At 38.9% G+C, this 14,649-nt stretch overlaps 1 protein-coding gene across 1 annotated transcript in view; it reads left to right on the top strand.

Moving 5' to 3' along the window:
- The first annotated feature begins 12,130 nt into the window (after window positions 1–12,130).
- ZNF277 (zinc finger protein 277) overlaps window positions 12,131–14,649 on the top strand; it is a 35,479-nt gene continuing 32,960 nt past the window's right edge. Inside the window, exons 1-2 of the mRNA XM_075727860.1 lie at window positions 12,131–12,173; window positions 12,504–12,702. Of these exons, the coding sequence (XP_075583975.1) occupies window positions 12,131–12,173; window positions 12,504–12,702 (242 nt within the window). The remainder of the gene's footprint in view (window positions 12,174–12,503; window positions 12,703–14,649) is intronic.

Genomic DNA, 14,649 nt, shown 5'->3' with positions numbered 1-14,649 from the left:
GACACTCCCACCCAATTTGGCGTCATCTGCAAACTTACTGAGGGTGCACTCAATCCCCTCATCCAGATCATTGTAGTAGTAGCAGGACAAAAGCATTCTCTTTATCCCTCTGGTATAGAAGGTTTATAAGTGGATATGCCATCTGTTTCTACCTCACAAGCTGGTATAGTATGGTGCATCTCTGTCCACATTAACAAATAGTAGGTGAAGACAATCGGTGCTGCAGTCCATGCAACTATATTGCACGGTTTGGCATTTTTGCTTTGGATTATGTGTAATCAGCCTTCCCACGCCAAACAGCCTCAATGTGCAGGCGTTTCAAAGCTGAAGCGGTGCCCCTTTGTTTAGACCCAGATGTCTGCTACATTTCCTACGTATCTGGACTCCAGAAGAATCTGGTTCATGTGCACCAAAACTGCTCTCTAAACCGAGCCAGTGTGCAAAGCAGCTGGAGGATGATGAGGGACTGCAGGACTTGTGTGGGTCAGAGCTGTGCTGAGAGGTGCCAGAAGAGGGACAGGGCTGTTGGGTAGCGCAGGGAAGAGTGGCACAGCATCCCGTGATCCAGGACCGCTGCCAGAGTTCGTAGCATGTGCCCCCGGTCAGCCCTGGCAGTCCCATGGTGGGAGTGCACAAGACTCACCATGTGAAAACAGGAATGGTTATGAAACAAATGCGTGCACTAATAAGTGATACTGCTGTCACCAGAGCATTTTGCTAGCATTTGTCTTGACCAGTGTGCCAGCACTGAATTTTATTATGACTCAGTAATGCATGAATAAATGAGACAGAGCTTTTTCTCTGAAGGCTGGTATGTAACAGAAAACATCCTGCTTAAGGTTTTAATTTGATTTTGTCTTATATGGGATGAAAATATGCAGCCTGTGTTATTACTGTACTAATTTAATGTTCAGGAGTCTGCATGTATTTATACAGTTAGCAAAATGTTGCCTGAAAAACATAAACAGCTTATATCACTAATTCTAACATTCTAATTCTGTTTCTTGAGGAAATTAACTTCAATTATTTTATATCCATGTCCATGAGCTACATTAGCAGTATCAGTTAGTAAGCGTATATGATACTTAAGAAGTCAAGATCTGTGTCATATGTTTAATGAATCTGTGAAGGACAAGAAATAAGTCCAGTATCACAAAAATACTTATTTCAAACTCTGGGACAAAGTCAGAATATGCTAACAGACATTTGATGTAGCCTGTTGTGAGATGTTCCTTTGATCTGTAAGACTGTAAGACTGATCTGTAGTCTGTATTTCAGCTCTGACTTGAAAATGCTTTCTTCTGAAATTAATTTTCAAAAATGTATTTATAAAGAGTATAAATAGGGGATTATTTGAAATACAGTCCAAGCTTTGTTTTCCTGAGCTACGATTTCAATTAGGCTGAACTATGTTGATCCACATCACTGCACGCTATAATGAACTGTCCTTTTCAGCCATTTTTTTTTTTCCAATTTGAATACCAATTTATGGAGGTTTGATTCTAAAAGTAGAAACAACTTCTTTTGCTACTTTCCATCTGGAAAAGCTCCAGTTCACTGAGAAAGCAGCAACAGACCACAGAGCTTCTAACACCGCAGGGCCTGTTCCTTGTACTGATTCTTCATTAAGTACAAAATTCGGTTAAACGATTCAGCCTTGAAGGCTTTCCAAGTATCAGGAAGCTCTGTCAGAATACCTGAGAGAGATTTCAACCTGTTCTGTCAGTATGAAACCCACACACATCAGGTTCCCAGAAATGGGACTTCTCAGGATGCACTTGGAGGTTAGTTCTAATTTATATGAGTCTGAAAAAAATTAGAAGTGACATTTAAAATGAAAATTTCACACTATTTTTAGTTGTTTTTCTCAAATAGTTGCCTTTTTCAAGGAATGTCTACAGTGGAAATGAGTTAGAAACCCTGTGATGCAGACATTTTAGTCAAGAGCGTGGTAAAAATTCCTGTCATATTGACATGGGGGTGTCTCATAGGGATGGCTAAAGCAGGCTTTAGGTTTTTAAACGAAAATCACAGAGCCTTTCCTTTAGCTACAGAATGTGAAGCAATCATTTAAAAAGACCACTATACAGTCTTTTTAACATCAAGAGGATAAACGTGCTTGGGAATTGAGTCCTGTTAGAGAAAAAAGACAGGTGACAAGAGAAGAGATAAGGAAAATCCTTGTAATAAAGAATTATTCATCTCTACTAAATAATGATAACAAGTAGAGAGTAAACTAATTAACACGTTTTACGTAGCAATGCTGGCATAAAAGATACCGGGCTTAGTACAGTAGTTGTTAAAAGGCACCGCCAAGATAAATTGTAGCAATGAAGAAGTATTACTATACTTACTAAACGCACTGTTCAGACCTCTTCTTTGTGGAAGAGCTAAGGTCACAATCACAGTAAATGGAAACTAAGACATGCCTGTTTCCAGCTTGCTAATGTTTGCAGAGGAATCAGCAGAACGGTGGCAGTAACATACACGAGTACTAAATTCACATACACGTAGAATCATAGAATCATAGAATCATGGAATCATTTAGGTTGGCAAAGACCCTTAAGATCATTGGGTCCAACCGTTAACCTAACATTGCCAAGTCCACCACTAAACCATGCCCCTAAGTGCCACGCCTTTACTCATGACACCTTCCAGTGCGTATCTTGAAAAGTTGTAAAATTACAGTCTTGATCAGCTTGGCACAAAACTGTGCTCTTTTTTTTAAAGTAGTTAGTTTTCATGTGAAAATAGCAGAAATTTAGTCTTTATACATCAACTTTAAAACAGCATCAGTTTTGCTTTATTATGATGCCTTTGACATGCCTTTGTATTAAATAGCAAGTTAAGCAGAAAAAAGCAACTTATTTTTCTTAATTAGATTTGGGTGATAAGTACAAAAGAAGAACCTAAATGATCACTTTTGTCCTTCCATTTCAAATTCTTGTGTTGGATATTTTCTTCCTTTTCTTTGTAACTAAACGTTCTGAGTTTCAGGCTACATAATTACCTCATTAATCTTTCTAGATAGTAGGGTAAGGTTTAATCATTGCTTCTTAGTCCCTGATTTTAGTACATAACGTACATCTCAGCTCACCGTATCTGCCATGTCATGTGATCACACTAAACAAGAAAAGGTCAGTATTTTTACTTCAAAAATATCTTTTATTGTTGAAGTGTCCTATTATTCTGGAGATCCGTATAATAATTCATACAACCCTAAGTGATTCATAAATACCAATTTTTAAAATTAAACATTTAAGTACAGAGAAAATGTCAGGGAAGACCACTGAGTATTGAGTACCACTTCAGAGTCATCTTGATTTGCTTTATTGCTTTTATATTAAAAAAAAAAAAGTGTAGACAGATGTAGTTCTTTACAGATGTACTTTAAGGTAGCCTCCATGTGTTTATGATCTACAGTTCTCATCTTACAAATACATTGAGGTGAATAACAAGTCAAATGGCCCGCTGAACTGAATAAATTGTTCACATAAGTAAAATGTTTGCAAAAATAAATGTTTATAGAACTAACCATGAAGATTGCAAGGAAAACTGCATCCAAAGCCAAAATTCAGGAAAGGAAAAGCTTTTGGGAGATTGTATGACAAAGGTAAAGATAAACAAGTATTCTTGGCAAAAGTGGATGAAAGTGGATGTATTAAGACTCAAGAGATATTTTGAAGATGTTGCTGAAATCAAGGAAGTACCTGCTGCAGGTAGAGTCCAAACTACAGCTGTTTAATGAAACAGCAAAGCAGAAGTTTTGCTATTAATTAATCAACACATGGGTTGTCACTTGTGGGAATTACTGTTGCTGCGCATTTTTTAATTCCAACTTTTGGACAGGGAAGGTGGGGAAAAAATGGGTAAACATACGTTCTTTTGGTAATTAGGACAAGACAAGTTTTCCTAGTTTTGCTAAGAGTAGGGATTGGCTTTGTATTTTGAGTATGGCACAGATACTCCTGCGATACTACCGTTTCACCCTTTACATGTTCTGCAAACAGAAATGGTACTAATTTTGCTTAACAACAGTCATAAGAAATCAGAGTAGCTCTAAATGGTGTAATAAAATTATTAAAAATATCATTCTGAATTAGATAAATATCATTTCATGCTTGTGACCAAGGTATCAAACCCTGCATTTAGTTACGCTAACGAGAGTCCATACCATTTACCCAGAAATGAGGTATTATGTGGTTCTGAGCTTGCACAGAACATGTCTGTAGTTTGTTAAATATTTGTAAATTGCTTATTGACATCAGCACTTAAATATTGTTACAAATACTTATTAGGGTCACTTTCATCAGTGTGTGTGTGTCCCTCTGAATGGGAGAAGAGTGGTTTTGCTCTGGTCTTTATTTTTATTGATGGAGGGTTTTGTCTTTCTGGGCTTAAGCAGAAAAATGACAAGCAGTGGCATATACCTGCTGGTGAACTGGAAAATAATGTAGTCTATTATTTAAACGTGATCTTATTGGCAAGCACATTGGTTTTGTTTTATTAAAATTCCAACACTTCACATTTTTATTAATCACTTTCCCACTCCTTCTATTCACTTGTATTCTGATGCCTGTGCTCCGGTACCCATAGCAACACTTGTTAATGCTAATGAAACTGCAACATCCTAAGCTCCCCGACAGAGCAGCCCTGTTAAATATGGCTATTAAGCACAGTTGTATTTCTGTTAGTTCCAGCTCCCAGCAGACACCTGCTCTATAGAAACTCTATCCTGAGATGTTAGGATTTGGTAACTCACAGCTTTTCTTAAAACTGTCATTTGATTGGAGTAAAATTCTTGTATTCCCAGACAGCGGATGCTACAGAATATGTATGGTTTATGTAAAACTGACAAGGTTTAGCTGGAGGATTAAGTACTCTTTTGAAGTGCTCATTTGCATTCAATGAAAAACTGGGCAGGGTTGAGACTGACTGATCTTGGGGGAAGCTGCAGGATATGTTGTCTCCTAGAGCACATGGACATTTTATATCGTTCGTAGTGTGTTAACAAGCAGAAGTAAAAGCTAAATAATTCCTCATGAACTCGGACTCAATGATAATTCAACTTAATAGAAGTGCTTGAGTGCTACGTAGAGCTAGGAATTCGTTATGTACATTGATTCTTCTTTCACTAAGGAACATATTTGCATGTAGTATTGGTGAGGATGATGATAGCGTGTTTTATTTCCATTATTCTGAGTTTTGGTTTTGAATACTGTTTATTTGGCAAGTCATTAGTCATCCATCTTTCATACTCCAGAAAACAAAGGAAAAATCCTGTAGTCGGTATAAAATCTCATCCAAGAATATGACCACAAATTAGGGAATGCTGCTGTGCCAACAAATAGATGCTGCAGTGCCAAGGCTGCAAAACAGAGAAGCTGTCATGTGTGTATTTCAAGTGTCAAGCTGGTGCTTCTCGATATTCTTTTTCATTATAGCTTCAAAAAAAACTTGATTACTAGACAAAGCTTTAAAACTACTCATTTCCCAAAGAGTTTTAAATGCAGCACTGTTTTGTGCAGAATTACCTATAGGAATCCAGTTTGGTTCCATAATGTACCGTATCTGGGGGTTTGGTCATTTTGATAACTAAATGGTTTTGCCATGTAATCAGTGTGAGCTTGGGGGAGGGTGCTCAGCCTTTCTGTTTTCCAGTCGGCATCTGTTATGCTGTTAGTGCAGACTGCCAGGTTTGCTAAGTGTCTTTTGTTTTCCTGTCATTCTTTCTCCCCTTTGTTCTCTGCATCTCTCAGTCTTTTACTCATTGTTTAGATTCCTTTATTTGCCTGTATATCTTTGTCGCCTTCATTTTTGTTTTAGGATCATTTCAAGTTCTTGTGCTAATCTCCTCATAATATTAACCAGCTGTATTAATGAGATAATAAACCAGACTTGTTGGTAATGAATTGATTCATTCAACTACTGGATTTAATTAGAAAGACACTTAACATTCCAGCAGATGTTCTTATTTTGTTTCATTATCCTTGTGTTACCAACAGTGGGCTTATAAATATATACTCTGTGTGTCTATATTTACATGATAGACTCTTCAACCTAAAGCCTTGTTGTTGTGCCATAAACTGCAAAAAATGACATGAAACCTGTAAATAGATGTCTTAAGCTAATTTGTATGAATTCCTCTTTCATCATTTCATTTCTCAGACTATGTGCAGTCTTGAATTTTCAGAGTATTCTTCATCTGATAATAAAATGCTTAATCTTTTTAAAATGAGTTAGATTTCTTCTTCCCTAGTTAAAACCCCTTGTCTTTGGACTTACATTTTCTTCTTTCCTTCTGGTCTCGTGACTCTCATTTCTTTTTATCTGGTGGCAAAGCTTCAAAAAGAAGGGTGTGAGTGCCCCTCTCCTCAGCATTCCCTGCAGGCTGATTTAGAGAGTTCCTCACTCAGCTTGCTGGTTGTCTGCTGGAGGAGTCTGCCTCTCCCTGAGCTCTGGCACGCGAGTCACAGCTGCAGGTTGCACCCTAGGGCCAAGCCATGTGAGTTAGGAGTTGTAAAAGTGAAGTTATTTTGCTGCTCTGAACCCCAGTACCTCCATTTTCCAATTAGAAATGTAATTTATGCAGCAGTGTTGCACTTGTCCCCAGATCTAGTCAGAGCACATAGTTCAGATGTGCAACCAAGAAGAAATGAGCACAGCAGCTCTTACTGCGTGCGTTTAGTGCGTTACGTATGCCTACGCTGACAACAGCAGGTTTTGCGAACTGAGGCCAGCGCTGGATGTCCTTGTTACGAAGCACAGTAATAAAATCTTAAGTGTTTTCCCTTTGTGTGTAATGCTTTTGAAGGAACCTTGCACACTTTATAAGGCATGCTTATGGTAAAATTACATGAAGCAGCTGAGTCTGTTAAGCTGAGAAGAGAGGAGGAAGCTGAGATGAGAAGAGGAAGGTCCTGTTTCATCTTGCTGATTCTCGCTGTGCGCTCCTTAGTTTGCTCTTGTACTTGGTGGACTCTTCTGTGAACATTTTCAACATTATTGAGCAAAAAGAAAGAAGTGAGTAGTTCTGTCTGGGTAAAGAGCTGAATCGACTCATCAAAGGATTTGGCAAGCATAGGAGCCAGCACAAGCAGAAGGGCAAGAGTAGATGCTTAGGAGTGGTAGGGTAAGGTGGAGAAAGGCAGGATAACAAGACATCCCTTCACTTCTTGGTGGCAGCAAGCTGTTACACTGGCTAAACCATCTGTGAGACCTTTGCCTTTCACCATTCACCTTCAAATTCCCAATCTTTCCTCCCTTCTCTTTCTAATACTCACATCTATTGTATTGGCCATAAAATTACACGGCATATTGCTTTGTGATAATTGCATGTGTGATTGTGCAGGTAGAGTACATTGCCTGTACTGCTACAGTCTGTATTATAATTGTGTGGGTGTAACATTTACTTAATGTGCAAACTAGCATTAGTTTTGAGTTCAGAACAATTGTATTTGAAACTAAAAATGTTCCAATAAGGAAAATGAATCCATTTTAAGCGTGTTGCTTCATTAGCTGTGAAGATTAACTAGTCTATATTTTAACAACACTTAAAATAAAATAAAGCCATATAATTTCTATAATAGGCAACCTTTTTTTCATTTTCTTTTATCACTGTTGTAATGGTGTGTAGAGTTCCAGTGCAGGGGTCAAGATTCCATTGCACTAGGTATCCTATGGGTGCTTATAACAAAAAATAGTGCTTTTTCTAGTTTTGAAAGTAATTTGTGTAATCCAAATAATTTTCTATACCATCTCATTGTCAAATGTCTTCAAAGTATTCATTTCATTTTCCCCTGGAGAACTGGGTATACTTCTTAGTCTTTGTTTTCAAAGAATATATTCCTCTAGCCTCTTATTTCTGCTTATCTACATTTTTTAGCTCTGAAATAGCTGTAAAAGACCACAATTTTATCTGTCCTGTTAAAAGTTGAACAACATGGTGTCAACTGTCAATTCTGTGAATGAGAAAGGGATTTTCTTAGTTCCTGAGTTAGGTGGGCTTTCTGTGAAGCCTTTGGGATATCTGTTTGTATAACAGTCATGCTGTTTTTCCATTAGGCAGAGGAGGAAAACTCAGTGGTGACAGGATGATTTGGCAGAAATTTAATGTATGGATTTTATAGGGCTCTTCTTATAGGGAGCTAGGTCCTGTGCTGTTCACCACAGACACAAGTAGGAAGGGGGTTAGGTGATAAATTTGGCTGTTAATGCATGGGGTTTTTTCCCAAGTGGTAAGTGGGAGGGCCAACTGAAGCACTGCAGAAAAATCTCGTGGTATTTGAGTGAACTTGACAAAAAAAAGCGCTACTCAGTGTTAACAAATGCAGAATAACACACATGGGAATGAACATGAAGAATGTGTCCACTGTCTTGTACATTAACACCTGATTCACAACTTCTCTGAGACTTTGAAATCACTGAAGATAATTCAGTGGTTAATTCAATGATCCTAAAAGCAAGCAAGATGCTAGGAATAAAAAAGAAATAGAGAAGAGATTGAGGGAAAACTGTGCTGATTTAGAAACCCATTTTCTTCCATCTTCTTTGAAAACTTGGGGCATTTTCAAACCACCCGCACCTCAGCACATGACGAAGGGTAGAGTAGACCTAGCCGAGAGCTGAACATGGGCAACAAGGAATGAAGGACCATAAGGAGAACACAAAGTGTTGCTGCAGGCTTTTGTAGGTGTTCAAGACCGACAGTTTCAAACAGTGCTGAAACAAATCCATGAAAAAAAGAAAGCCACAAAATGCTGTTAAACTGAGGTACATGTACAGCCTGTGACTTAAACTCTCCACCCTCAGATTTCTGGAAGACTATGCTATTTGTGTGATTACTGTTTGTTTACCTTATTTTTATACACCTTCCTAGGTAATTGCTTCTTGCCACTTCCAGCCAGGCCACTTGCACTAGACCAATGTTTAATCTGACCCCGTGAAGCCATTCTTGTGGGAGTAGATTTTAAGAGAAAAGCTCGCTGCTTTTCCCTTATTTTCAAGTGCCTCTGCCTGTGGGAGTCCTGGTGGAGTCCAAGAACTCAATCTGAGTGTTTTTATTTCCCTCTTAGCCCTTATCTGTGCTTTAGTTAACAGCTTTTCTTCAGTACCTGTGGCCACTCTGCTCCAAATATAGCACCAAATTAGCTGCTTTTACAGAGATTTCAGTAATATGCTTAGCTTTATTTGTACTATTTTGATGTTTGTGTTATGTGTTAGTCCATTAAGTGCTACACTAAAGGCTGTGCATCTTTGTTCAGCTCTGTACATTTATTCTCTTGTTCAGTGTTTTTTGCAGCAGATGAGTACAAAGATATTTTCATGGATGCTTTTTTCCCTCACCTCCTCCTTTAAGTGCCTTTGAAATAAATTACATAAGCTTCTGCAATTGCCACACTGGTCCAGCAGTCTATATTTAAGTTCTTCTCTTTTAGTATTAGCCACTCTCTTTGGGCAGCAAAAAAACCCTTCAGCCCAGTTTGTTCCTTTCTGCAACTCACCACTGCAGTTAAAGATTAACAGCTCTGTTCTTCCAACCCAAACAGTTGTTATTCCAGAGTACTCATGCTAAATAACTGTATCGGCTCCTTGTCTATGTTGAGTAGCAGTTCCTGCCACACACACACCTATCTCTTGAAAGTTGGTTTGTTGAGGCAGATAGGCACTTGTTTACTTGGACTTCTAAATGTTTAAATAGGTCATTGCAAGAGACCTAAACCAAAAATCAACAAAAAGCAGTGTAGCTGCTTACTGGGCACAGCTGAACTGGCTGACAGAGTATCTTCTTAGTTCTCTTGGCATCAGTGAGAGTCAGCAATTGCAAAGGAAATTAAGTTGCTCTACTTTTCTCAGTACACGATTTAATGATTCTTCAGGCTACAAACTAGTACTGACTGTAAGAATGCACAAACCTAGAGTCTTGCAGGTAACATCAGTGTTGCTTGGGAGAGCTGACCCTTTCATGAGAACTGCTCTAGCACTTAGTGTAGCAGTTGCTGTTCTTAAAGTAGGAAAAAATGGACCAATTTATACAATGCCAGTTTAATAAAGAAATGTCTGGAGGAAGGGAATGGGCTGAAGTGCAGGTAAAATTATGAGAGGAAAAATGTTAGATTGTCAACAGCAGTTGTATTGCTCCAGGTAACACCATGCTCAGTGTGCTGCCATCTCTCCGCGCTGCTTACTTTTATGGGATAAAGTGAATTCAGTGTAACCTGACCATCAGTCTTCAGCCAAGTCACTGCCTTTCCAGGAAGCTTTATTTTTCAAATGTCGTAAGTAGAAGCCTCAACAGTTGTGCAGGGCAGATAGGTTGTTCCAGGAACAGCATGGAACTGATGAAGCCATATTTCCTATGATTTTGTACCCTTTCCTACCTGTGGCTCCCAGCAGCTCCAGCTTACCCTCTGTCCCCTGCAGCATCTCCACTGGGCAGCCATCGGCACACGTTGTGTCTGCTCTGGAGCACTACATGTCCACACTGGCTGGCCAGCCGCTGCTGAACAGCATGTGTGATGGATGGCAGAGTCCTGTCCCCCTCTCCGTGCCTCTTCCTTTACCTGAAATTTATCACAGAACTTTTAGGATTTTCCCAGGTCCATCTCTGAAACTGCAGCCCTTCTTTGGTTATTTCAAAGCCTTGGCAGAGGAGGGGGGTGGAGCACTGCTTCATTAGCTTATTTTCCTAGGAAAAAAAGCTAAATTACTATGATTTTTAAAATTATTTTTCAAATTTTCTATGTGGACAAGTTATCAAATTTTCAAATTTGGTGTGCTTGCCAATATATAATGCAAACATGTGAATTTTTGGGGGTGACAATTGTCATACATTGATTCTTCTATTTGAGAAATATTGTTAATTAAACTTCCTTTAACTTTACACATTTTAAAATCCCTGTGTGACAAAATAATAGGTTAGGGAGAAGGCCTTTTTCTTAATTCTTTAGATATCTTCAGAAACCAAAACCCAGAAGGTTCTGTCAACATCAGGAAACACCTTTTTCACTGTGAGGGTGACGAAGCACTCGCACAGGTTGCCCAAGGAGGCTGTGGAGTCTCCATCCTTGGAGATATTCAAAAGCTGTCTGGCCATGGTCCTGGGCAGCTGCCTTTCGGTGGCCCTGCTTGACCAGGGGGATTGGACCAGATGAGCTCCGGAGGTCCCTTCCAACCTCAGCCATTCTGTGATTCTGTGAAATTTCATTTCTTTACAGAGGTGTTCATGTTACTGCAGGAATCCGGAGGCATGGAGTTTATTCTTCTGCTGCACAAGTTAACTTCATATTGCAAGACTCAAGGAGACCCATGATGTTTTCTTTCAGTTTTCATCCTCAGAGTGCAGGAACTATTGAGGAGCTGCTTCTGTTTGCTTTTACTGTCCTTTTGCTATCCAAAATTGATGTATCTAAAATCGAAGATATACATTGAAATTGGCATTTGCTTCCAAGATAAACCCTTACCAAAGACTGAGATACAATTTGTTTGGAAAATGAACACCATGATTTATTTCTGGACAACTGCAATTTGGTTAGGCTAATGGGGCCAGCTGTTGAAATCTGTTGGTCACGTGGTGTTTCATAATGAATTACACTAATTTATACCAGTGGAAGAGCTTACGAATTTACACTGCTATTGTTTAAATGGGGGGACACACATATACCCTGGGTCAGTCTGCTTGTTTGCAACAAACGCTACTGCAGTACTGTGCAATCCACCCACTTGTTGAACTACAAACAGCAGTGAACCTGGAGAACATGAGCTGGAGGCTCAACTCTGTGTGCCGTCATTTGAGCAACCTATGTCTGACTGGTGCACTACAGTACAAACACAGGCCATTGACCTTTCCACGTGGGACATGGCTGGCCCCTCCTCAACAGCTGTACAGTTAGGAAGTGTTTCAGTAGGCACAAGCTTTCATATGGCAGTAATCTTTATCAAGAATAGTGTTTTCCCTTGTCACAGAACAGTGAGAGAGATGCTAGTGGGAAAAAAAGGCAAGACGTACATACAGACCTTTAAGAGTTATTCAGAAAATGATAGAAGTATTGTGCAATAAATAAAAATATTATTAGGGGAAATCAACATAGAAAATAGTTTGTGTCATACAGTCTAAAGCCTTCCTGATAGTATGAAGACTGTGGCAAAGAGAGTAGCTTCATTTGTATTAACAGGTAGACTAGTTAGAGAGAGTAAGAAAAGTAGGTTTCTCATCATAAAACTTCCTTTAGTAATAAGCAGAGCTCTTGTGTCTGTTTGACTTGGTGTCAGCTGGGAGTTTCAGCTGGAGCAGATACTTGTGAACTGTCCTGTGCTAACCTCCCACTGTCCTTCTTGGGAATAATGCAGTCAACTTGCTTCCAAACACCTTGTTGCATGGCATGATCCATGCAACAAAACTGGGACCCAACAAAACAGGTTTTACATGGACTGCCTAAAAGTACTTACTCCAGATGATGTAGATTTATTCACTTAGTCAATTTTTTTTTTTTTTTTAATTTTAGATACAGAGTGTATTTTGGAGCCTCTGTCTCTGCCAGAAAGTCCAGGTGGTGTTGCTGCTGTAGAAAGTTCTCCCTATGTGCCTTGTATTTTCTGCAAAGAGTGCTATCTCTTAGCAGAACAAAACCAGCTCCTAAAGCACATGATTATTGAACACAAGCTCGTCATAGCAGATGTGAAACTGGTTGCAGATTTTAGAAGGTAAGGGTTATATTGTTTAAAATGAATGTGTATGTGTGCAGACATTACAGAAAGCTACAGAAAACTAGAGATCGTCTTTTCAAAATACTTTAAAAAGCAGTGGGGTGTTGTGGGAGGAGTTTTATTACTTTTTTGGTGAGCTTTTTGTTGCTGGATTGTAAGGTTGTTTTCCCATTCTCCTCCTACTCCTCAGCCTCTAGATTTTGGGGGGACTCAATATTAGAATACAGGGTAATTCCTATGTTAGACATTCTTTAACATATCCTAGGGAATTCTCAGGTCCTGTCACGAATCAACAAGTGGTGTACAAGCTAGAAAGCTGTTTATTTTGTGAAGCACATTCTAGACAATCGACTCTCCTAATTTTGGATTTTATTCATATAGGAGAAGACTATTTCTTCCACTGTACAATGTCCTAAAGCTGTGAATTGTACACAGAAGCTGCTCAGTACAGGATCTCTCACATTCTGGGATGAAATTCATTTGCCCTGTTTTAAGGATGCCAGTATTTCCCCATAGAAATCACATTTAATCCTTAACTATACTTTACAGTACTGTGATCTACATACAACTGTGACTCCTACAGCTGTGTCATTGATCATCTCAGCAGGGTCACATTTGGCTTTCTCTCTCTTAACTTCCTCCAGTAGCTGGCATGGCCCCAGCTGGCTTGTAACTTCAGAGATTAGGCGCTTGCTTGGCATTTTGCTTTCACACACAGCAATGTATGTGGCAGGCGGCAGGCTAGACAGTACCTGCCAGTTTGTAGATAGTTCTGTTGAAGTGTTTAGATGTTAGCTGGATAATTTCTCAACTAAAAGGAGTTTTCTGGTCAGTCTTCTGTGATTAGTTACTCAGCCAAAGCCAATAACTTGTGTCTATCAAGATGCAAAAAAAAAAAGAAATATTAGGATGAAATTTAGGAAGAGAAATGTAAGCCATATAAATCCTTATTCAGATGTATGAGCTTAATGTTGCTTAAAATTGAAAACTGATACTTGTTTTTGTTTGGTTTTATGCTGAAAGCAGGCAGAACAAGAATGCAGTGTTCTTTGGAGATAATGCTAGTTTCCTCAGATAAATTAAGGGATCAGAGCTGCTCAGTCATGGACTGCCAGTTCAAGTGTGCTTGAGGGATTATTTTGCGTTAATAGAAATGTATTTTAAAATCACCTTTTCAAGAAAATGTCCATTTAGATTCTTTTTGCTGCTAATGCAATTGGAAGGTAGCCAAATCTTATAGAAAGTGGTCCCAGGATGTGAAATGATGGAGTTGTTACTCTGAAGTGTGCCTTCTTTTATTTGCTCTACTGAATATCAGTAAAATAGTCTAATACGATGCACAAAAAAAGGAAATACAATCTGAGGTGTTAAAGTGTGAAAAATACAGGGAAACACCTATGAAAACATAGTATTTTTTTATACTTAGCAATAAGTTACAATCAGTCTTAGGAGTACATTTCTTGACAGAACTACAAGAAGTGGACAATCCAGAGAAGAGCAATGCTAACAAAAAACTTCTTTAAGGTTTTTTTTTTTTTAACTTGGAAGAATAAAGATAAGTTGGCATTAGGGCAAGGGGAAGAGATAAGGGGACTAAGTTTGCACTGCATGACTGGACATGGACACTGGTCACTCATTCTCTCTCCCTGGAAGTATCACAAGGCATTGGCTTCATTTGATCATTGATTATTTGGGTTAAATCTTAGGATATGAAATCCCTTAACAGTAAGCTTCATGGCACAGACAGTTATGCTTAGGTGAGTTTGTCTGAACAGTATTCATTTATTTCAGTGCAGGCGACAGACTAAATGACATCTTGAAATCCCTTCATTTGCACATTTATGTCCTAAAAGCTCAAGGATGACTTATTCTGGAAGACTTGCTGTTCTGTGTAGCAGCAAGACTGTTTCATTGTGCATTATAAACAGTGGAGTAGGCAGGGGA

The sequence above is a fragment of the Pelecanus crispus genome, chromosome 1 (genome assembly GCF_030463565.1).
Source record: "Pelecanus crispus isolate bPelCri1 chromosome 1, bPelCri1.pri, whole genome shotgun sequence".
In the NCBI taxonomy this organism is placed as follows: Eukaryota; Metazoa; Chordata; class Aves; order Pelecaniformes; family Pelecanidae; genus Pelecanus; species Pelecanus crispus.
Note: the sequence above shows the minus strand (reverse complement) of the source record. Positions and strands in the feature narration are given on the sequence as shown.